The sequence below is a fragment of the Mytilus californianus genome, unplaced genomic scaffold, assembly GCF_021869535.1.
Source record: "Mytilus californianus isolate M0D057914Y unplaced genomic scaffold, xbMytCali1.0.p SCAF_3, whole genome shotgun sequence".
In the NCBI taxonomy this organism is placed as follows: Eukaryota; Metazoa; Mollusca; class Bivalvia; order Mytilida; family Mytilidae; genus Mytilus; species Mytilus californianus.
This window is the reverse complement of record NW_026262679.1, coordinates 91,351,042-91,377,631: the sequence shown is the minus strand read 5'-3', so window position 1 is coordinate 91,377,631 and position 26,590 is coordinate 91,351,042. Positions and strand designations below refer to the sequence as shown.

General features: G+C 31.6%; 1 protein-coding gene across 4 annotated transcripts in view; it reads left to right on the top strand.

Moving 5' to 3' along the window:
- Positions 1-26,590, top strand: part of LOC127735401 (glycerol-3-phosphate acyltransferase 3-like) — a 92,507-nt gene that overhangs the window by 23,259 nt on the left and 42,658 nt on the right. The window contains exons 11-16 of one of the 4 annotated variants that reach the window (XR_007998381.1): positions 192-247; positions 433-518; positions 1,707-1,835; positions 5,137-5,216; positions 6,240-12,585; positions 13,245-15,420. Coding sequence is in view for 1 of the 4 variants with exons in the window: in XM_052245578.1 (XP_052101538.1) it covers positions 192-247; positions 433-518; positions 1,707-1,835; positions 5,137-5,216; positions 6,240-6,327 (439 nt within the window). In the remaining 3 variants the exon portion in view is untranslated. Of the gene's footprint in view, positions 1-191; positions 248-432; positions 519-1,706; positions 1,836-5,136; positions 5,217-6,239; positions 15,421-26,590 lie in introns of those variants that run through there. The other 3 variants (XR_007998380.1, XR_007998382.1, XM_052245578.1) reach the window with 3 other exon arrangements.

Genomic DNA, 26,590 nt, shown 5'->3' with positions numbered 1-26,590 from the left:
GAATGTTTTTGATTAAAAGTCTTGGGAAATAAAACAGAAATTAGTAGCGTCATAGTCACAAATTACAACAAAACATTCTGTATTTCTCTTGATATAAATAATTTGTGAAACCTCTAATTAAATTCGTAGAAATTGCACTTGAAACATCATTATTTGATTATTTTTTTTATTTCTTTGTAACTATTTTGCAGATTAAGAGACCATGTAGAAGATAAAAGCAAATTACCAATATTGATTTTCCCAGAAGGTAAATACAAAGCTATATATATACTCCATAGAAAATTATATATCATTAACTAGATTCAATAAAATTTTATGAAAAAAAAACATGTAGGACATAGGAAACTAAAACTAAACAAACACACTTAAAATGTCTGAAGTAATGACATTTTATGATTTGACAGGGATTGAATTATTTGTTTGTTATTTTAGGTACCTGTATAAATAATACATCAGTTATGATGTTTAAAAAAGGCAGTTTTGAAAACAGTGATAGAATTCACCCAGTCGCTATTAAAGTAAGTACAGTTGTGTTCACTTAATTGTGAAGCTTAAGCTCTGTATTTAACAAACTTTTCATCCAGAACAGTTCGTAAGGGCTAGTCCATTTAAGTTTGAATATTTCCCAAGGAAGGGCCAAAAACAAGCATTTTTCTAGTTTCCAAACAATAACTTGTGTTTAAGTGTTAAAATTGTACTACAAGGTTCCATACCTCAAAGGAAAGGCTGGGATTGAGTTTGGGGGTAATTACTCCAAGGGGGGTCAAAAAGATTGGGAGGGGGATTTTTTTCCCAATTTTTTTTCTTCAAAATTTTTGAAAAGTTTCAAGAAGAAATCTTTAATTGAAAGTATTGTGCAATAGCACAGCAATAGATTTTTAAGATCTTTGACCACATTTATTTTGTGTCAGAAACCTATATTATGTCAAAAATTTAATCACAATCCAAATTCAGACAGTATCAAGCTTGAATATTGTGTCCAAACTTACCCCAACTGTTCAGGGATCGACCTCTGCGGTCTTATCAGGCTCAGAGAAGCATTTTATTTTAAGAAGGAAATATGCTTTAAAATTGCAGTTGAACCAGAAAAATGGCTAAAAACTAGGAAAAAAATCTCAAACCTTAGATGTTGTCAAACTTGACAAAAGACAAGAATAGACAGAAAAAACATTTATTTAAATATGCATATTTGATTAGCAGTACAATTGTATTGGTTTTGAGATATTATATTACAAATTTTGATATTTTTTAAGGGGGGGGGGGGGCAAATATAGGCCTTCATGGCCCTTCTTTTGATATGCTGAGAGAGGGAATTTTTTTCTTTTATACAATGTAAAGAAAAAAATTCTGTTGGTTAGAGGGTCATAGAATCAAATATGTTCCCACTCCTAAGATGTTTTTGAATTGAAAAAGCATTTGAGATATGTCATATTTTCATGTAGTTTATCTATTAACAATTTTGAATGTTTAAAAAAAAATTTTAATCTCTTCAGTTCTTGAAACTTAAAATTTTAAGTGTATTTATGGATTACTTTATGGTGCAGTTTTTCAGCCATATTTCATATTTGATAAAAGATGAATTTCAACAAATATAAATATTAAATTCATTGTGTTTTAGTACATTTTGTAGTACAATGTATGATAATTCCAAGAGTATTTTTCTATGGTTGTGTCGTCTGCTGAATCTATGTTATTTGCTACTTTAGTATGATTTACGGTTTGGTGATGCCTTTTGGAACAGCAGTAAAATGGGCATGTTGGGACATCTTTGGGAGATTTTAACAAGTTGGGCACTAGTAGCTGATGTTTGGTATTTACCACCCATGGATAAACAGGTAAGAAAATTATCTTTCACAATTTCATTTCTAAAGTATTATATTTTATTTTTGTTACAATTTTTAACTGCAATATTAATGTAATAGGTATTTGCCAGTTTGGAATCTGGAATATAAGAATAATCAAATAATTTTCTATCAGTTATTAAATCATTTTGATCTGTTCAAATAAACAGAAAAATAGTGTTATTCCTTTTCATGATATTATTTTGAATGAATATTTACTAATGATTAAAAAAAGACCATTCGTAAAGTGAAATTTTTTTTAATTGTATAATGGAAAATTGAACTGGTTTCAAACCATTTTTTGACCAAAACCAATTTTAAAATAAAGATGTGTTTAAGGACAGGGGTCAAAAGTTATGTTTGGATAAACAAGATATTACATATATTTCTCATAATACAGTGGAAGAAAAGACATTGTAGTTGTTGAATTTATTATAAGAATATATATTGCTTCCTTGCATTCAAAGTTTTCTGATTTTGATTCCATATAGTGAAAAGTAACTGTTTAAGTTTTATATGCTCTCTCTGAACATATGTTCTATCCTTGTCAGTAATTGTGGATACATATAAAGTTGTTCATGATTTTGTTTCCCTCCTGCAAATATTGAACTATTTTTTAGTATGCAGCTGTATAAAATGCACTTTTTACTATAATTACAAATCTCTCACTTTAAAGTTGACATTTTGTATCTGATGACATACTTTTCACTGAATCACAGACCTTATACTTACACAATTTCAATACCATTGCTTTGTTTGTAGTTTTTTCCATTATGCCTGTTATGTTTGGGCATCAAACAGAGGCATTTGTTTTCTTCCCGATATATCTTTTTTTTATGCCCCACCTAGGGGCATTATGTTTTACAGTCTGTGCGTTCGTTCGTTTGTCCGTCCGTCTGTCCCGCTTCAGGTTTAAGTTTTTGGTCAAGGTAGTTTTTGATGAAGTTGAAGTCCAATCAACTTGAAACTTAGTACACATGTTCCCTATGATATGATCTTTCTAATTTTAATGCCAAATTAGAGTTTTGACCCCAATTTTTTTTTGTTTTTTTTTATTACCTGTAGCTATGGAGCTATGTATTGTTGTTGCCTTTCATTGTGTTATTCGACTGTGTGCTTAATTTTTCGTTTATACATTTATAATTTGCAGTATTCATAATCCATCAACAAGGAAAGTTTTATGAAGTTGATAGCTGTGCACATATCCTTTGCATGCACTATTGGTTAATATTGCTTCATGATATACCAGGGCTTCCAAAAAATATTTGAGCCGGCCGGACATTTTACATCTTAACCCGATTTTAATCCCTTTAGACTTAGTAACAAAAGGCAATTATGGTAATCAGTTGGCCATCATATAACCAATGATTGACTTTCAAACGATATTTAACTTTACTTTGATATGAATTCGATGTTCTGACGTAAACTGTTAAATTGAAAGTGCAATCATTTGAAGTAAGCAACATCAGCGTTCTTATTCTGCCTTAGACTCTTTATTTGTGCAAAATAACGTTGTCAAAAACTTTACTTTCATTTTTAAAAAGCACATTTTCCTAATACCTTGACTTGACAATGGTAAATCACGGAACGGAGACGGATACGTAAAATCCATGTACGTTTACAAAGCATGATTGAGTTAAGTAGCTCTTTCCAAGTTATTTCTTCAAGAAAATACTCGAAATGAACGTTAGATAAAGGTATCAATAATAAGTTTAGCATTTTTGAAGAATTAAGATGCATAATTAAATTTCCCACCAGCGCACTTGTGCACACGTGTACTAGTTCAAACAACGTGGTTCTGGCGATTATTCGTTTAAAACCTTTTTAAATTTTTCATCAAATCATATTAATAACGTATTTCTTATAATTTCAATCTTTCAGACTAAGTTAATTAGATGCAAACTGCTGAAATGTAAGAAAATAACTTTGAATACCCTTTAGCGTACCCCAGTATTTAACATGATGTGCAGTGTTTAAATATAATAATGAATATCATACAAATTCATTTATAAATATTCTTATTTGAAGAATTATTTTAAAATCTCAGGATACTTTTTTTAAAACTGAATGCTCATTTAAAATAATATCTACAAAGCGTAATTAAATAGGATGTTGTTCCATACACCCTTACATGTTTGACCTCGTTTACCTTATCACCTTTATGTCCATTGTTATGCATCATTCTAACATGACGTTCTTCAAACGCTTTGAGTACACACCCGTGGTAAAATATGAATATATTGTTTGGGCTGTTCCGATCCTACTCCCGCGTCATATGCTTTTTTATGAATGAGCTACCCGACGTGATAGAACGCTGACGTAAGAATATAAGCATTTTACGGGAAAATACACGCTTGTGAAACCGAAAATTATCACAACAAGGAAACATAAACAAACGATGCTTAAATGTGTTATATAAGCCATTTTTTGTATACATATAAGACATATAAGTACAATTATCATATAGATTCATCCAAACCTATCTAAATATGTTATTGTAAATAGTTTTAGCATGTCATTTATTCAGTTTGCTCCGGTCTGTTACGTCAATTTAATAGTGTGTTTATTTATGGGAACGGCAAATAATGCCTTCATCTAGAGCGCTTCGATCCAAAACAATTGCCATATTTGTCCTATTAGAATCGAAATAATTCTATTGATTAATACAAGCTAAAGACACCTCATCAAAGGTAACAACCTGTAATCAGTGAATGATTTATGGCTTCAATATAACTTATTGAAGGGATAATTGTTTGACAGCTTGTTGTTATTTAAATAAAAGAAAACGTGTTTTTTTCTGCTTTGTATTGATGTACACAAGCTAAAAACCAAGCCGTACATTTATGTACCCAGAGGATTAGACTAACTGAGACACTTCAAAGTATCTGAAATATGCTGCATCTGTTTTATTAAACCCAATTATGACCGAAATATCTTTGTGAAATAGATTGCCACAATTATAAACTAAAATGCCCAAACGGACATTTTTATCCATCGATAGTTGGTAAAAATTGAAATGATGGTTCTATGAAAATACCTTGAATAACAAAAAGTGGCAAACCAATTCTATTTGACCGTTTGAGGCTGAGAGCAGCCAGACTTTTTATGAAAGTTTCGGTCAATTCTGGAATATATGACCGTTTTGGAAGCCCTGTGATATACCCTTTATAAAAATATTCATTTTTAATTACAATGAGAAAAAGAAAAAGAATGATCAAAAAGAAGTATGCCTATACATTGATATTATTATTTCTTATTCTTTCAATTTTTTTTTTTTTTTTTTATTATTTACCAGGAAGGTGAAGATGCCATTCATTTTGCAAGTCGTGTTAAAAAGGAAATAGTCAAACAAGGAGGATTTGCTGATTTAGATTGGTAATTTTTACTTTTCCTTTTTAAATGCTTTGTGCTATTAATAAAAATGTGCTTTCATAATGTTCCTGGTTTATCTAAAATCTTGAACTTTTAATCTATCTTAATAATTGGAAAGGTTTTCAGTTAACAATTATTTATAGAATACTAGTATTCATTGAGTTTTAAACACAAAATCATTCTACACAGGTTAGTGATTTACACTCTTATTTTAACTAAGAGTTTAATTCTGAGAAAGTAAATGGTAAAGTGATCTCAATCATTGACTCTCATTTTTATAGCAAGTCTTTTATTCATTCGTATTGTCCCTTACAATTTGTAGGTTGGAACATAGGTTTGAATTTCACTATTTGTTTTGAGTTCAAATTTGAGGACAGGTTAAACTGAAATAGACGTATGGTTAATGGTAGCACTTGTCTATATGAGATATAATTGTGAAAATGAACTTAATAGCTTCACTTTATTTCTGCTAATTAGGTTAAATTGTAATCTTTGAGTTGTTCAAAATTCCTGTAATAGAAATTATTTTAATAAAAGTGAATGAATGGTTTCTAAATCAATAATATTGTCATTCTAGGCATACCCCACTTGTAATTCGAAGTATCAGAAATCAGGAAATAGGTATCTGGCAGATCTGAAAAGTGCTCACATCTGACAAATGATCACTGCCAAGCTAAATATGAAGTAATTCTGTGATGTAGTACTTGTGAAATATGTGATGAAAATTTTCATTTCAGACAGCTTATTGAAAATCTTTCAAATATTTAAATGTTTCAAAAAAATTCAAATTACATGTATATGTATATGCAAACAGGAAGTAGATGACACTAAAAGGTATAGTACATTCCATACTTCCCAGGGGCGGATCCATCCATTTTTAAAAGGGGGGGTTCCAACCATATGTCCCCATTCAAAAGCATTGATCGTCAAAAAAAAGGGGGGGTCCAACCCCCGGAACCCCCCCTCCTCAATCCTCCACTGCTTCCATACAGTTTCAATTTAAAAACAACCATAATTGTTTTATAGGGATGGTATGCTGAAAAGAAACAAGGTTAAAGAAGAATGGATTTCAAAACCACAAGAAGAATACAGTAAATTACTTAAAGTAGAGTAAATCTTTTGTGATATGGACGGTACTTGTTGGTGCTTCAATTTGTTAATGTTTGTTTTTGTATTGTCAATTTATAATACATGCACATGTTAAATTAAAAATTTAACTTATAGTTTTTCATATTTATTATAAATTTGTAAGTTATGTTTATGTCATGTTAAGTGTTTCAAAAACATACTGGTGATGTTAGTTATATACCATAAAAAAGGGAAGAACTATAATAATTTACTTTGGCCAGAAGGTCAAGTAGGAAAAAAATATGTTTTGTATTGAACAATATAACCTTTTTTAATTTGAATGTATTCATATCTTTTTATTATTCGCTTTTAATTTTAAAATGTCTACCTTATAAAAATAGACATTGTATAATCAATGGTGTACTTAGATTGAAGCAAAGTGCTGGATATATTTTTTTTTAACTGTTGCTGGCATTGTCAATTTAAAATTTATAGTAAAGGTTATAAATTTTTTGGTTTTTGTTTTTTTGAGTAAAATTCCATAAATTTAATGTCAAATCATTTCTTATTTTGAAATTTTTTAACTTGACCCTGTTATTTTTTTTTTCAAAAGTAAAGGATATTTAATAAGATAAAGTATGTCAATATAGGACTGTTATCCAGTTTTCTACAATGATCAGTGCTTTATGTATGTGAACACTGTCACCAATTACTTTGTTATCATTTTGTTTTAAGGATGTCAATCATGTGAAATTTTAAATATAAAACTTTGCTCATTGTCAATCAATTTATTTAACAAGAAAGTTTCCTCAGTAGCATTTCTAAATGAATAATGTTACTGTATACAAGAAACATTTCACATACCGTGGATTCATTATTATTCGTGGGGTACCAATTTTCATGGATTTCGTGGGTACAAGTAAACCATGAAATTAAATGTTCAACGAATGACATATTTTATATAGGCTTGTATGCAGACTTCGGCAAAACCATGAAATTAAATAGCCATGAACATGCAAGTTTTTCTTATTCTACAAAATTGGTACCCACGAAAATAAATGAATCCACAGTACTAAACAATTTTCTTGTTAATGGTCAATCACATATTTGAATACGTTTGATCCATATCATTTCCATGTCCAGATGAATACTCTTTTATTTTATGCTGATTTCTAACATCATTTAAATGTACAATATAGATCCCTTCATCCTAGATGGGACAGGATCATTGATGGACGCTTGAAAAATAAGTCTGTATTTTTATGTAAATTATTCAACACTACCGACAGAAAAATATTAATTTGAACATTTATCACATTAAGCAGTTTCCGACCGTGCAAGACCCTTTTATGTAGTCAAGGTCGTTAAAAACCCCCTCTTCATCAACATTAAGCAAAGCCATTATAAGAAATTTTCCCACTAGTCTATTTGCCAATTCCACAATTGATTTTGTAAGTACAGATTCATTTGTATGAGATTTTTCTCTTAGGCAGGACATAAATTTCATTGACAATGAAGAGCTAGAGAAAAGAGCCAACTCGTCTGTGCATAATATGTAATCTTTTAAGTTTTTCAAGCTTAAAACTTTTGATATCAATAGTTATTTTTCATTCAAAATTGGTTAAAACTACTATATATCACTTTCAACTTATCAAGCTTTGAGCAGCCCATTTTGATATGCCCCTGCCGTAGCGGAGGGGCATTAAGTTTTACCCTTGTCCGTCTGTACGTACGTCCCAAAATTGGTTTTTCCGTTCTCTAACTTAAGTTTGCCTCAACCGAATATTATGAAACTTATACACAATGCTTATTACCACAAAACACAGATCAAGTTTGAATTTTGGTGGCGTCACTTTTTCCGTTCTAAAGTTATGCCCCTTTACAAATGGAAAAATTGCTGAATTTTTCGTTTCCGTTCTCTTACTTTAGTTAACCTCAACCAAATGTTATGAAACTTATACACAATGCTTATTACCACAAAACACAGATCAAGTATGAATTTTGGTGGGGTCACTTTTACCGTTCTAGAGTTATGCCCCTTTATAAATGGAAAAATTGCTGAAATATTGGTTTCTGTTCTCTAACTTTAGTTTGCCTCATCCAAATGTTATGAAACTTATGCACAATGTTAATTACCACAAAACACAGATCAAGTTCCAATTTTGGTGGTGTCACTTTTACCGTTATAGAGTTATGTCCCTTAACAAATGGAAAAATTGCTGAATTTTTCGTTTCCGTATTCTAACAAGTTTGCCTCAACTAAATGTTATAAACTTAAAAACAATGCTTATTACCACAAAACTCAGATCAAGTTCAAATTTGGGTATTGTCACTTTTACAGTTCTTGAGTTATGTCCCTTTTTAACATTATATGAAAGCGGGGGCATCATCTGTGTCCCATGGGCACATTCCCCATTTTTTTGGTTAAGAACCAGTCTACTCTTGGAAAAGGGAAACAACTTGTTTAAAAGTGTGTAATAACAGAATCAATTATGTAATTGGCAAAAAGACTATTAAGATATTCATCCCTTTGCTCAACCTTTCTACATAGATTTTATGCCCAACAAATGCACAATGATGTAATATAACTTTAAAACCAAATACTTTGAAGGAAAGATGGGGATTGTTATCAAGAGTTACATTGTAAATAAAATAATTTGTGTGTTGAAATGCAAATTGCTCATACAGAACTTAGGTAAATCACTGCTAAAGCTATCAGAATATATTGGTTTTTGGGTAAAGATTGCATTTCATCAAAACCCTATGGTACTGACTTGATATTTATGTAAGGATTATCACTACCTTTGATAGTTCATACAAAATAGTGCAGTGAAGTGATCATTATTTAGATACTATCCAGTCAATGTCATGCAATTTATTGATGATATGTTATACTTTGATATTTAAGTTACAACAAGATGTGTATTTGATTTACAATACTTGTCAAGAAAACATTTTTTATTAAAAATTACAAAAGTAATGCATTGTGTATGAATCTGTTATAAAATAAGAATAGGTTCAACAACAAGTGTACAATCATGAATAAAGGAAGATTACTCCTACTCAAATTTTTTAATTGGCCTAGCAAAATATAATTCAACATTTTATTTAAAAATTCAGAAAATTGCAAAATGAAAGCAATCTTTACCCTTCAGTGCTCACAAGCACTTTGATTACTAAGCCATATTGATTTTTTAAGAGTGACTAGTATGCATTAAACTAACTTTGATATATATTTATGTTTTATTATATTGATTATTTTGAAAATTATATAACAACCAAAACTGTAAATAGTTATACTGTGCAGCTATATGTTGATTTTAACACATGTGTAAAGCAATCTTCAAAGAGAAACATGTACCATGCATTTATACTGATCAAATGTACATGCTGACACATTTTTCGGTTAATTTTATTTAGGACAGGTAAAACAGAAGTTTTAAAAGCATTTTTTTAAATTTAATTTTTTTTAATTTTTTTTTTACAAATATATTAACTAACAACATATTTTAAAATGACAAGATATCATCAAAATGATATCAGATAATATGATATTAAAGGGTTTCAAAGTATAAATTTTGATTACATGCTTTAAAATTATACCCCTGCTTTAAAAAAGTGGGGGTATACTGTTTTACCTCTGTCTGTCCGTCTGTCCGTCCATCCGTCAGTCCTTCAGTCCGTCCTTCCGTCCCATGAATATATTTCGTCGCATCTTTCTCAGGAACTACATTACAAGGATATCTGAAATTTGGTTTCAGGGTTTATATAAGTCAGCTATACCTTGTGATGCGTTTTCAGATTCATCACTCAACAACTTCCTGTTTACCAAACACTTGTATCATTTTACACATGATAGCCAAGTTGAAAATTTTCGTCACATTTTTCTCAGGAACTACAATACAAGGATTTCTGAAATTTGGTTTCAGGGTTTATATAAGTTAGCTATACCGTGTGATGCGTTTTCAGATTCATCACTCAACAACTTCCTGTTTACCTTATACTTTTAGCGGGGCGGGGGTATCATTAGTGAGCAGTAGCTCGCAGATTCACTTGTTTGGTCTGTGTTTCATAAGGTTACAAAAATTATTGAATAATTGTTTGTGTGTCTCTTTAAATGAATGTGTTCCTTTGATGTGTATCTGTAGACTGCTTGGCATCACATGGAATTAATTATTGTATCTGTTAACCATAAACCATACAATAAATAATTCACAAAGTAACTTTATTAATAAATTTTTTTTACTTCAAAGCTTGTGAAATGAATTTGAGCCTCAGTGGAGGTTTTTATCATAATAAATTCAACAATTCTATAGCTTGCATTCACTGCTTACTGCATCATGATTTATTGTTAGAGAAATGGATGTTGTTTTTTCATTCGAAGGTATTAGAGGTTAAATACAAGACCGAACTATGTGGCTTTATCATCAGTATTGTTTATGGTGATGTTTTAGTAGTAATCACTGAATAAGACCATGAAAACTTTGATATAGAGTACAATTATATATCAACTAAAAATGTTTTGCTGTCTTCAGATGTGAAAAAGACAAATATTTTTACTTTGTTTGAGCTTTTGTTTATATTTATGCTGCCAGTGGAAATTAATAGATTTCATTTAACTTTTTATACGACCGCAAAAATTGAAAATTTTTTGGTCGTATATTGGTATGACGTTGGCGTCGTCGTCGTCGTCGTCGTCGTCGTCGTCGTCGTCTGGCGTCGTCCAAAGACACATTGGTTTTCACACTCTTACTTTAGTTTAAGTGAATGGATCTCCATGAAATTTTACCATAAGGTTCAATACCACGAAAGGAAGGTTGGGATTGATTTTGGGGGTTATGGTACCAACAGTTAAGGAATTAGGGGCCAAAAAGGGGCCAAAAATAAGCATTTTTGTAACTTCCAGACAATAACTTGTGTGTAAGTGTATGGATCTCTCTGACATTGTACCACAAGGTTCCATATCACAAAGGGAAGGCTGTAATTGATTTTGGGGGTAATTGCCTCAAAATTTTAGGAATTAGGGGCCAAAAAAGGGGCAAAAAACAAGCATTTTTCTAGTTTCATGACAATAACTTGTGTGTAAGTGTTTGGATGTTTCTGAAATTGTACTACAAGGTTCCATATCACAAAGGGAAAGCTGGAATTGAGTTTGGGGGTAATTGCCTGAAACGTTTAGGATTTGGGGGCCAAAAAGGGGCCAAAAATAAGCATTTTTCTAGTTTCCAGACAATAACTTGTGTTCAAGTGTATGGATCTCTCTGAAATTGTACTGCAAGGTACCATACCACAAAGGGAAGGCTGGGATTGAGTTTGGGGGTGATGAATCATAAGGGGGTTCAAAAAATTTGGGGGGGGGGGGATTTTTTTTTTTTCTTTTTTTTTCTTTTTTTCCTTTTTTTTTCTTTTTTTCCTTTTTTTTTCTTTTAAAATTTTCCATTTTAAGTTGGTTATTTCTGATTAATATTTAAAAGCAAATAATAATGATATGGTAGGAGATACACACCAAACAGGATGTGTAAATTATTATATAATAAGTATTGTGCAATAGCAAGAAATTTTCAATTGCACAGTATTGCACAATTGCAAGAAATCTTCAATTGCACAGTATTGCGCAATAGCAAGAAATCTTCAATTGCACAGTATTGCGCAATAGCAAGAAATATCCAATAGCACAATATTGCGCAATAGCAAGAAATTGTCAATTGTACAGTATTGCACAATAGCAAGAAATATTCAATTGCACAGTATTGTGCAAAAGAAGATACTTCGTATAAATTGCTTATTTCTTGATCAATTTCAATGGGGTTTTATTCTTGAATTCTTGGGGTTCTTTAATATGCTGAATCTAACCGTGTATTAAGTTTTTGGATTTTGGGCCCCGTTTCTAAATTGGTCCACATTGAGGTCCAAAGGGTCCAAAATTTAACTTTGTTTGATTTCATCAAAAATTGAATTATTGGGGTTCTTTGATATGCCGAATCTAACCGTGTATTTAGATTCTTAATTTTTGGTTCCGTTTTCAAATTGGTCTACATTAAGGTCAAAAGGGTCCAAAATTAAACTTAGTTTGATTTTAACAAAAATTGAATTTTTAGGGTTCTTTGATATGCTGAATCTTAACATGTATTTAGATTTTTGATTATGGGCCCAGTTTTCAAGTTGGTCCAAATCGGGGTCCAAAATTAAACTTTGTTTGATTTCAACAAAAATTGAATATATGGGGTTCTTTGATATGCTGAATCTAACCATGTATTTAGATTTTTGATTTTTGGGCCCCGTTATCAACTTTGTCCACATTGAGGTCAAAAGGGTCCAAAATTAAACTTTGTTTGATTTCATCAAAAATTGATTTCTTGGGGTTCTTTGATATGCTGAATCTAACCATGTATTTAGATTTTTTATTTGTGGACCCGCTATCAAATTGGTTCATATTGAGGTCAAAAGGGTCCAAAATTAAACTTTGTTTGATTTCATCAAAAATTGAATTATTGGGGTTCTTTGATATGCCAAATCTTACCGTGTATTTAGATTTTTAATTTTGGGTCCCGTTTTTTAAATTGGTCTACATTAAGGTCCAAAGGGTCCAAAATTAAACTTAGTTTGATTTTAACAAAAATTAAATTTTTGGGGTTCTTTGATATGCTGAATCTAAACATGTGTTTAGATTTTTGATTATGGGACCAGTTTTCAAGTTGGTCCAAGTTGGGGTCCAAAATTAAACTTTGTTTGATTTCAACAAAAATTGAATATATGGGGTTCTTTGATATGCTGAATCTTAACATGTATTTAGATTTTAGATTTTTGGCCCAGTTTCCAAGTTGGTCCAAATTGGGGTCCAAAATTAAACTTTGTTTGATTTCAACAAAAATTGAATATATGGGGTTCTTTGATATGCTGAATCTTACCATGTATTTAGATTTTTTATTTTGTGGGCCCGCTATCAAATTGGTTCATATTGAGGTCAAAAGGGTCCAAAATTAAACTTTGTTTGATTTCATCAAAAATTGAATTATTGGGGTTCTTTGATATGCCAAATCTAACCGTGTTTTTAGATTTTTAATTTTGGGTCCCGTTTTTTAAATTGGTCTACATTAAGGTCCAAAGGGTCCAAAATTAAACTTAGTTTGATTTTAACAAAAATTGAATTCTTGGGGTACTTTGATATGCTGAATCTAAACATGTGTTTAGATTTTTTATTATGGGACCAGTTTTCAAGTTTGTCCAAGTTGGGGTCCAAAATTAAACTTTGTTTGATTTCAACTAAAATTGAATATATGGGGTTCTTTGATATGCTGAATCTAACCATGTATTTTGATTTTGGACATTGGACCATAATAGGTAAATTAAAAAAATTGAAGTTCTTAGACCACATTCTTTCTGTGTCAGAAACCTATGCTGTGTCAAATATATAATCACAATCCAAATTCAGAGCTGTATCAAGCTTGAATGTTGTGTCCATACTTGCCCCAACTGTTCAGGGTTCGACCTCTGCGGTCGTATCAAGCTGCGCCCAGCGAAGCATTTTATTTAATTATTGTATTAACGGGCATTAGTTATGATTTAGACAAAACATAGCAATATTTTTTTTTAATTCAAAAATTTATAAAAGCGAAATAATGGAATAGCTGTGAGTTTGGTCCAATTTTGTCATAATTAGCTCAAAACATAGCTGATGTATTATTGGCTGGCAAGTCAATAATTAAAACTTATTTTAATCTGTATTCATGCATATCCAGTTATTGAAACGTATGTCAGCTGAAAATGTGAAACTAGGGAAGACAGATTTCATTGATTAATTCAACCAGAAAAAATCAGTCTGATACAAGTAATGAGTAAATGATTTAAATTTAATTTTTTTATTTATTTTAAACTGAGAAAAAATCTCTATGAGATAAAACAGAACTTAGAAAATCAGCCGTATACTATTGTAATATGTGCTTACCTGTCTATTTATATGATTTAAGTTTACCTATCTGTTTATATAAATTATGCCTTTGAAAGTTTTGGTGGGTCTAGTGACTCTAGTCAATAGTTAATTAGATTGTGTCAGGTCAGGAATACACGCAAAGTGTTGATATAACAGTTCTAGACATTGTGTGTTGTTTTCTATGGAACTCTTGTAGTTCTGAATTATGTTAAAGTAAATATCGAATCAAGTTTGAGAGTTGAATAAGTTCAGTTGGCATAAATTTCGCAACTTAGGCCATTTTGAATTTTTTTTCCTGCAAAATATGAGGTGATGTGTAGTAGAACTGCAATTGAATGATAGTTATCATAATTCACTCTGTAATGAGAACAACCATTATACTCTAAAATAAGCACGGTAATTGGTATTTGGTAGTACATATACTTTAATATTTTGTTTCAGAGTATACAATGAAAGCCAACTTATATAAATGAATATCCTTAACCAACCTTGTAACCTGCATTTGTTTTGTGTTTTTTTTTTTTTTTAGAGATCTCATAAAACGATACCTCGTATAAAAGTTGTGTATTTAAAAAATTGGTTTATTATCGATTATATCATATGACTTGCATAAGGAATGTATTGGATTATTTGGAAATCCTGAATGATTATAATTGACTTATAATAGTATTAGTACAATCACTGGCTAAGTTTCTGGTTTTTACATGTACTCATTTATCAGTCCTTGTATCCGAAAATATTATTCTGATGTTTCAGTTTATTAAACTGTCTTTAAAATTACTCTAACTTCACAATTAATTTTTATTACCCCTTAGAAGTCATGGTCCTAAAAATGTTGATTTCTTTCATAAAAATTATGATCGGAACCTATTAGCAGCAATTTGAACTTACAGGATAAAAACAAGATATTGTCTGAAAATATATGTTTTATTTGTAATGGCTAAAAAACAAAATTATGTATAAGAAATTTAATATTAATTTTCTGAAAATATGTTTATATTCAAACTTTATTGTATATGTATTATAGAAAGCTCTTTGAAATCTAGTAGTTTTACAATAAAAAAAATATATTAAAACCAGTTGAATCAACCATTAAAGTCTTATTCTGAACTAAAATGTCATCCGTAAACAATTTGTGGGATTTATGTGGAAATGTATATTGTGAATGCTAGGGAGGCTGTTAAGTTTTTAATAAAATATTTTTTGTAACATTGTTTGTTTTTAATTTTGTCCTCCTAATCATTTTGCACAAATGCAAGAAAAATATCAGCAAATATAGATAATTCAGACAATTCTTTATACTTTATGCTCCAAGAAATCTGAATCGCAACATGGTTAAGATATGCAACATTAAAACCATTGACAACAGTGGCAGTCATCTTTTTCATACACTTTGTAAGATCATGACCAGGTTTAATCTAGATCTAATCAGGAGATTTAAAATGAAAGCATTATCAGTGCTGTGATACAGCCAATTTTTTAATGGTTGTAAGGTGTACATGTCTGTCTGGTAGGGTTGATATATCATTGATCTCATTTTCATGGTTCATTAGTCAATGTTATGTTTTGATGGTTTTTCAGTTTATCAGATACTATGAGCATATAACATTGACCTCTTTACATGGTCCATCGGTCAATGTTAAACTTTTAACCGGATTTTCAAATGAAAAATCGGTAATTGGTTTGGGGATGTACGGCGGGCGGACGGGAAGGCAGGCAGCTGCCAGACAATGTCCGTTCATAAACATGCAAATGCTTTGACGAAAATTTTATGCTGAGTTGTCGATCTTTTAGTAGCCAAAAGTTATACTTATTATATGATTGAGTTATTTTCCTTTGAACAGAAATAGTGATTTGCATATATCATTTTCATTAGATAATAATCTATTTTTATTAAAGGATATATTTCATTACATTACGTTATATAGATACAATGGATAAGCGTGGATTCTTGAAAAAGAAACCATGAGCCCGGAGGGCGAATGGTTTGTTTTTCACGAATCTACGCTTATCCATTGTATCTATAACTTAAACTATTGTGTTAATTTCTTTTCAAAATTAAAGCCTTTTCTTAATCAGAAGGTATTGTAAGTGAGTTTAAATAACCATGTTATCGTGTCCAACGATGCATTGATAAATCTCAGATCACAATTAATTGGTTAACAAAATACAAATATAACACTTCTACCTTTAAAGATCTTTATATTACCATGCATATGAATATTATCTGTTTATACAAAATAAGACATATTCGAAATTATTTCTAATAAAATTGAAAATGGAAATGGGGAACGTGTCAAAGAGACAACAACCCGACCAAAAAGCATATATAAAGTATATATAATAAGTATGTTATCGAAATTTTTCTAGCACTCTAGGCACATCACGATTTTCTCGCATAGGAATTTTTGAACAAACCTTTGTAAAATTATGTAGTAAAACAGATGAAATCAAACTATATTTATAAAACAAAAACTGACAAATAGAATGTTATCATTTTTGTTTCAAACATGTGAAATAAACAATGATAATATAAAAAAAAAACCGGTAAAACTCGCTATTATTACAAAAATATCCACTATAACATGCAAATTTAGAAAAAAAAACAGGATAACTTAAGAATTGGAACAACAGAGAGAATACAGGGATTCGAACCTAAACCGTCAAATCCCTATCTTTAACTCATTGATTTAAACCATGCTAACGTCGCGGCTACCAACTCATACTATACGACTGCCTATTTTGTCTATATAAAGGTACAAGCCCTGTGTGTCCGATGAACTGTTGTATATCAGATGTTCATTTAAATATATAAAATAGACATCTATAGTGTAACCCATTGGTAGCCGAGAGGTTTCGTCGATGTGTTGATGTCAGTCACACATAACAGATTTCAAGGAAGGGTTCGATTCCCAGTGAAGGCATATAAAAATTAAAAAAATTAAAGGTAAGTTTTTAAATTAATTCCATTAGTGAACAGAAATCAGTAAATTAGCCAATTCAAACTTAATGAAATAAGGCACACAAAGGAAACAATTGAAAATAATTTGGTGAGTCAATTTCAGCGCCAGATTTAGGAAGCGTTGATTCTAGAAAAAGAATCCACGGTAAATGAATAGGCTGACGTCACCACAATGGTTTAAATTGTGTAGATAAAATTGTTGACATTGATAGATAAGTTGCAGATCTATATTAGTTTGTGACAAATGAAAGAAAAAATATTGGGAACTATAAATTATATATATAAAGTTTGATTACACTAAGTGTTTTTAAATAATTTTCACCTGTTATCAGATAACAAAGCATCTGGTAAATATCTTATCACACAATTATAATTAGAGTGACTGATTTATTTGAAAATTTTCTGTTTCCTAAGTGTTAATGATGATAAGATCTGTAGGACAGAATAAATAAAGTTTGAAATTTACTGTTCATTATTAGACATTTTTAAGATAATTACAGATAAGTTTTATAGATTTTTAATAGATATTGTATTAATGATAAATGACATTTTGGATTTTTTTTCTTTCTTTTCTTTGGTAAATTGAAGAATTTTGTGGTAGGTTTGTTTTGTTATTTTGTATAAACTTATTTTCTGAAGGCTATATATTTTTTTTGATGAAGCGAATTCCTTTTTATACGACCGCAAAAATTAAAAATTTTTTGGTCGTATATTGTTATGACGTTGGCGTGGTCGTCGTCGTCGTCCGGCGTCGTCCGAAGACACATTGGTTTTTCGCACTCTAACTTTAGTTTAAGTGAATGGATCTCCTTGAAATTTTACCATAAGGTTCAATACCACGAAAGGAAGGTTGGGATTGATTTTGGGGGTTATGGTACCAAGAGTTAAGGAATTAGGGGCCAAAAAGGGGCCAAAAATAAGCATTTTTGTAACTTCCAAGACAATATAATATTCTTTGACCACATTCATTTTGTGTCACAAACCTATGCTGTGTCAAATATTCAATCACAATCCAAATTCAGAGCTGTTTTAAGCTTAAATGTTGTATCCATACTTGCTCAACAGTTCAGGGTTCGACTTCTGCAGGAAAATCCGGTTTGCTGTCACTCCGACAGCCTCTTGTTATGGTTTGGTCTTATTTCTAAGGGGCTATAAGCAAAAGGACCACTATATTTGGTGTATGGAATGATTGTAAGGTGTACATGTCTGTTTCATATGTTTCATCTGACCTTGACCTCATTTTCATGAATCATTAATAATAAGTGTATGTGATACTTTCATATTACAAACTTTCAACATAAATTCACTCATGGAAAGTGAAGCAGGCAAGACATTTCAGCATGTACACACTTAATAAGATAACAGCCAAAAATGCAAAACATTCAAAGTCAATAGACCATGACAGTGGGGCTGAGCCACATAATCACAATGGAAATGCGATGTACCAATGGTAATAGATCTGCATACAGAATATCATAGCCATACCACTAGTGGTTCCACTTTAACTGATCTAATCACAAACTAATACATGTACACTAAGCAAAAGTTTTAAAGTCGATTGACCATGACTGAGGGAGTGGAAACAAATAATCTCTATGGAAATGAGATGTACCATTGCTAATTCAACTGTATACCAAATACCATCGACCTACCACTAGTGGTTGCCGATAAACTGGTTAATCACAAACTTATATTGTTAATGCCAGCAGAAACAGCTACCTAATTCACACTTGTTAGACTCAGCAAATTTGAGGCAAAAAATTATATTTCAGGGACAATAACTCAAAAAATAGGTCGTTGGATTTTTCTTAAATTTACAGTGTTAATAGAACTTGTGCTGAGTACTTTGACAATTAACACTGATCCTTGCTCCTTTATTTTTCATGATAGCAGCCAATCAAGAGGTTCACAGGGTTCAGTTTGATATGACTGCAGAGGTCAAACCCTGAACAGTTGGGGCAAGTATTAAGCTTGATACAGCGTTCTGAATTTGGATTGTGATTAAATATTTGACACAGAATGAATGTGGTCTAATACTTAAAATTTTGAAATTGGACATTTACGTATTATGGCCCAATATCCAAAATCTTATAATAATAGATTCAGCATATCAAAGAACCCCAAGAATTCAATTTTTTGTTGAAAAAACTGAGTTTAATTTTGTACCCTTTGGACCTCAATGTGAACCAATTTGATAACGGGGCCCAAAAATTCAAAATCTAAATACTCGGTTAGATTTGGCATATCATAGCATTTATTCAATTTTTGTTGAAATCAAACAAAGTTTAATTTTGGACCCCAATTTGGATTAACTTAAAAACTGAGCCCAAAATCAAAAATCTAAATACATGTTAAGATTCAGCATATCAAAGAACCTCAAGAATTCAATTTTTGTTAAAATGAAACTGACCCTTTGGACCTTAATGTGGACCAATTTGAAAATGAGGCCCAAAATTAATAAGCTAAATACACAGTTAGATGTAGCATATCAAAGAACCCAAATATTTAAAGTTTTGATGAAATCAAAAAAAGGTTAATTTTAGACCCTTTGAACCTCACTGTGGACCAATTTTAAAATGGGGCCCAAAATCTAAAAACATGGTTATTTCAGCATATAAAGGTACCCTGAGAATTCAAGACTTTGAATTAAAAGCCCCTTAAAAATTAGTCAAGAAATAAGCAATTTATACAAAGTATTAGACAATTAATTATTTTTGGCCCCTAATTCCTAAACGGTTAGGGCCATCACCCCCGAAATCAATCCGAAACCTTCTTTTTTGGAATGGAACTTTGTGGTACAATTTCATAGAGATCTATTGACTCATACTCAAGTTATTGTCCAGAAACCAGATAATCCATATTTTTTCGACCCTAATTTCTAAACAGTTTGGGCCATAATCCCCCTCAAATCAACCTCAACATCCCGTTTGAAGTATTGAACCTAATGGTACAATTTCATTGCAATTACACGTATACACAAGTTATTGTCCTGAAATAAGAATAAAATGCTTTGCTGAGCGCAGCTGGATATGACCGCAGAGGTCCAACCCTGAACAGTTGGGGCGAAAATGGACACAATATTTGCGCTTGATACAGGTCTAAATTTGGATTGTAATTAAATATTTGACACATAATAGGTTTCTGACACCGAATAACTGTAGTCAAAGAACTTAGAATTGGTTATATGATTTGAATTTATGTTCAATTTTTTGCTTTGTGAAATACACTATGCTGTTGCGTATTGACCTCCCCCCCTCCTTTTTTTTGCAAAAAAAAAATATTTGAAGAAATTTTCTTTTTAATATCTGAAATCTGAAATGAAAAAAAAATAATTGCCCCCACAATTTCTTTTTAACACCCCCCTTTTCCAAAAAAAAAAATTCTTTCCCTCAAGATATGGTCATAATCTCAATTCAAATTTCCAATGGAGTTTGCAACCATAATTACCAATTTAAATACATCATAAGTCTAAAATAGATAATTTAAAAGCAGTGTAAGGGTGGTAATCCAACACTGTACAACATTGTACAATTTTGTTTTTGGATTACCTTCCTTACACTGCTCTTAATTTGTCCATTAACCAGGAAACCCTTGCTTTTTCCCCTTTTTTGCCCCTAATTCCTAAACAGTTTGAGCCATAACCCCCCCAAAGCCAATCCTAACCATCCCTTTGTCGTATGGGAACTTGTGGTATAATTTCAGAGAGATCCATACACTTAAACGCAAGTTATTGTCTGGAAGTTACAAAATTGCTTATTTTTGGCCCCTTATTCCTTAACTGTTGGTACCATAACCCTCAAAATCAATCCCAACCTTCCTTTGTAGTATTGAACCTTATGGTAAAATTTCATATAGATCCATTCACTTAAACTAAAGTTATTGTGCAAAAACCAATGTGTCTTCGGATGACGACGACAACGTCATACCAATATATTCAATACAATTTTTTTGGGTCGTATAAAAATGCTTAATATTGGCCTTTAATTCCTAAACAGTAAGGACAAAAACCCCAAAATCAATCCCAACCTTCCTTTTGTGGTATGGAACCTTGTGGTACAATTTTATAGAGATCCATACACCTATACTCAAGTTATTGTCTGGAAACCAAATGTTTTTGGACAACGAAGACAATGACAGCGACATCGCCATACCATTTTATGGCCACAAAATTAATTTTTGCAGCCTTATAAAAACTGAAAAATATGGCTATCATAGAACCTTTGTGAGCACGCTCATATACCCCACACCCCCACATTGTCACTGAGCAAACAAAATCTAACCAGATTCCTAAGTTCAAAGACTCATAACTCCTACAAAAGGCAACTGTTAAAAATTTCTTGTGGATATGCACATCTACATAGAATGTCCTTATTATACAATAAAATGCTCCGCAGGGCGCAGCTTGATACGACCGCAGAGGTCGAACCCTGAACAGTTGGGGCAAGTATGGACACAACATTCAAGCTTGATACAGCTCTGAATTTGGATTGTGATTAAATATTTGACACAGCATAGGTTTCTGACACAGAATGAATGTGGTCTAAGAACTTAAAAATTTTAAATTGGACATTCACCTATTATGGTCCAATATCCAAAATCTTAATACATGGTTAGATTCAGCATATCAAAGAACCCCAAGAATTCAATTTTTGATGAAATCAAACAAAGTTTTATTTTAGACCCTTTTGACCTCAATGTGGACAAAGTTGATAAGGGGGCCCAAAAATCAAAAATCTAAATACATGGTTAGATTCAGCATATCAAAGAACCCCATATATTCAATTTTTGTTGAAATCAAACAAAGTTTAATTTTGGACCCCGATTTGGACCAACTTGAAAACTGGGCCCATAATCAAAAATCTATATACATGTTTAGATTCAGCATATCAAAGAACCCTAAAAATTCAATTTTTGTTAAAATCAAACTAAGTTTAATTTTGGACCCTTTGGACCTTAATGTAGACCAATTTGAAAACGGAACCAAAAATTAAGAATCTAAATACACGGTTAGATTCGGCATATCAAAGAACCCCAACAATTCAATTTTTGATGAAATCAAACAAAGTTAAATTTTGGACCCTTTGGACCTCAATGTGGACCAATTTAAAAACGGGGCCCAAAATCCAAAAACTTAATACACGGTTAGATTCAGCATATTAAAGAACCCCAAGAATTCAAGAATAAAACCCCATTGAAATTGATCAAGAAATAAGCAATTTATACGAAGTATCTTCTTTTGCATAATACTGTGCAATTGAATATTTCTTGCTATTGCGCAATACTGTACAATTGACAATTTCTTGCTATTGCGCAATATTGTGCTATTGGATATTTCTTGCTATTGCGCAATACTGTGCAATTGAAGATTTCTTGCTATTGCGCAATACTGTGCAATTGAAGATTTCTTGCTATTGTGCAATACTGTGGAATTGAAAATTTCTTGCTATTGCACAATACTTATTATATAATAAATTACACATCCTGTTTGGTGTGTATCTCCTACCATATCATTATTATTTGCTTTTAAATATAAATCAGAAATAACCAACTTAAAATGGAAAATTTTAAAAGAAAAAAAAAAGGAAAAAAAGAAAATAAAAGAAAAAAAAAAAATCCCCCCCCCAAATTTTTTGAACCCCCTTATGATTCATCACCCCCAAACTCAATCCCAGCCTTCCCTTTGTGGTATGGTACCTTGCAGTACAATTTCAGAGAGATCCATACACTTGAACACAAGTTATTGTCTGGAAACTAGAAAAATGCTTATTTTTGGCCCCTTTTTGGCCCCCAATTCCTAAACGTTTAGGGCAATTACCCCCAAACTCAATTCCAGCTTTCCCTTTGTGATATGGAACCTTATAGTACAATTTCAGAAATATCCAAACACTTACACACAAGTTATTGTCATGAAACTAGAAAAATGCTTGTTTTTTGCCCCTTTTTTGGCCCCTAATTCCTAAAATTTTGAGGCAATTACCCCCAAAATCAATTACAGCCTTCCCTTTGTGATATGGAACCTTGTGGTACAATGTCAGAGAGATCCATACACTTACACACAAGTTATTGTCTGGAAGTTACAAAAATGCTTATTTTTGGCCCCTTTTTGGCCCCTAATTCCATAACTGTTGGTACCATAACCCCCAAAATCAATCCCAACCTTCCTTTCGTGGTATTGAACCTTATGGTAAAATTTTATGGAGATCCATTCACTTAAACTAAAGTTAGAGTGCGAAAACCAATGTGTCTTCGGACGACGCCGGACGACGACGACGACGACGACGACGACGACAACGACGACGACGACGACGACGACGACGCCAACGTCATACCAATATACGACCAAAAAATTTTCAATTTTTGCGGTCGTATAAAAAGTTTCATGAAATACTGTTGGTGGTTTCAGAGGAGTTGCGATGACATGAACAGGACTGACGGATTGACGAAATGTTGACAGACAGAAGGACTATGCAAATTTGTGAAATACGTCATTATTATCTACAAAGTTTCCTGAAATTCTGTTGTGTGGTTTCAGAGGAGTTGCAATCACAAGAACAGGACTGAAGGACAGACAGAATGATGTATGAACAGACTGGTCAAAAACATTATACCGAACGGAACTTAGTTCTGTGGGGTATAGTAACTACATAACAAGTTGACTGATTTTTCTCTAATTTGAAGGGAAGATACATCTTGATGTGCTGATCCTTTTTGCCATGTACACTTTTGACCTAGCTCCTATAGTCCTACAATAACAGCCAACAACTGCTAAAATTTGGAAAACATCAATTTATTAGGGACAATAACTCCAAAATGAGTTGTTAGATTTTTCTTCAATTCGCAGAGTGGAGACATCTTGCTGATCATTTTTTCAATTCAAACTTTTGACCTAGCTCCTCTAGTTTTTGAAACGCTGGCAAGAAAATGCCAAAATAGTTAAAAATCAACATTTTAGGGGCAATAACTCCAAACCAGGAAGACATATTTTCCCTAAAAATTTTCAAGGTAAACAGAACTTGTTATGCTGATCATTTTAACCCCGTCATTATTTCTCTTAATGCTTTACTGGAAGTTCAGAAATAGTGTGCATTCATTTTTGCAATTTTGTCATTTAAGACCAAAATGCAATTATCATTTTTGCGATACTGAGAAAAATCCTGCATCATTCATATAAAAAATCCCAAATGCGAGTTTAAATTATTGCGATTACAACCCGGTTGCATTTTTCACAATGATAATAAAATGCTTCGCTGGGGCGCAGCTTGATACGACCGCAGAGGTCGAACCCTGAACAGTTGGGGCAAGTATGGACACAACATTCAAGCTTGATACAGCTCTGAATTTGGATTGTTATTAAATATTTGACACAGCATAGGTTTCTGACACAGAAAGAATGTGGTCTAAGAACTTGAATTTTTTTAATTTACCTATTATGGTCCAATGTCCAAGTTTAATTTTGGACCCTTTGGACCTTAATGTAGACCAATTTAAAAAACAGGACTTAAAATTAAAAATCTAAATACACGGTTAGATTTGGAATATCAAAGAACCCCAATAATTCAATTTTTGATGAAATCAAACAAAGTTTAATTTTGGACCCTTTTGACCTCAATATGAACCAATTTGATAGCGGGGCCCACAAATAAAAAATCTAAATTCATGGTTAGATTCAGCATATCAAAGAACCCCATATATTCAATTTTGTTGAAATCAAAAAAAAGTTTAATTTTGGACCCCAACTTGGACCAACTTGAAAACTGGGCCCATAATCAAAAATCTAAACACATGTTTAGATTTAGCATATCAAAGAACCCTAAGAATTCAATTTTTGTTAAAATCAAACTAAGTTTAATTTTGGACCCTTTGGACCTCAATGAAGACCAATTTTAAAAAATGGGACCCAAATTAAAAATCTAAAAACACGGTTAGATTTGGCATATCAAAGAACCCCAATAATTCAATTTTTGATGAAATCAAACAAAGTTTAATTTTAGACCCTTTTGACCTCAATATGAACCAATTTGATAGCGGGGCCCACAAATAAAAAATCTAAATACATGGTTAGATTCAGCATATCAAAGAACCTCATATATTCAATTTTTGTTGAAATCAAACAAAGTTTAATTTTGGACCCCAATTTGGACCAACTTGAAAACTGGGCCCATAATCAAAAATCTAAATACATGTTTAGATTCAGCATATCAAAGAACCCCATATATTCAATTTTTGTTGAAATCAAACAAAGTTTAAATACTGGACCCTATCTTGGACCAACTTGAAAACTGGGCCCATAATCAAAAATCTAAACACATGTTTAGATTTAGCATATCAAAGAACCCCAAGAATTCAATTTTTGTTAAAATCAAACTAAGTTTAATTTTGGACCCTTTGGACCTCAATGAAGACCAATTTTAAAAAATGGGACCCAAATTAAAAATCTAAAAACACGGTTAGATTTGGCATATCAAAGAACCCCAATAATTCAATTTTTGATGAAATCAAACAAAGTTTAATTTTAGACCCTTTTGACGTCAATATGAACCAATTTGATAGCGGGGCCCACAAATAAAAAATCTAAATACATCGTTAGATTCAGCATATCAAAGAACCTCATATATTCAATTTTTGTTGAAATCAAACAAAGTTTAATTTTGGACCCCAATTTGGACCAACATGAAAACTGGGCCCATAATGAAAAATCTAAATACATGTTTAGATTCAGCATATCAAAGAACCCCATATATTCAATTTTTGTTGAAATCAAACAAAGTTTAAATACTGGACCCTATCTTGGACCAACTTGAAAACTGGGCCCATAATCAAAAATCTAAATACATGTTTAGATTCAGCATATCAAAGAACCCCATATATTCAATTTTTGTTGAAATCAAACAAAGTTTAAATACTGGACCCTATCTTGGACCAACTTGAAAACTGGGCCCATAATCAAAAATCTAAACACATGTTTAGATTTAGCATATCAAAGAACCCCAAGAATTCAATTTTTGTTAAAATCAAACTAAGTTTAATTTTGGACCCTTTAGACCTCAATGAAGACCAATTTTAAAAAATGGGACCCAAATTAAAAATCTAAATACACGGTTAGATTTGGCATATCAAAGAACCCCAATAATTCAATTTTTGATGAAATCAAACAAAGTTTAATTTTAGACCCTTTTGACGTCAATATGAACCAATTTGATAGCGGGGCCCACAAATAAAAAATCTAAATACATGGTTAGATTCAGCATATCAAAGAACCTCATATATTCAATTTTTGTTGAAATCAAACAAAGTTTAATTTTGGACCCCAATTTGGACCAACATGAAAACTGGGCCCATAATGAAAAATCTAAATACATGTTTAGATTCAGCATATCAAAGAACCCCATATATTCAATTTTTGTTGAAATCAAACAA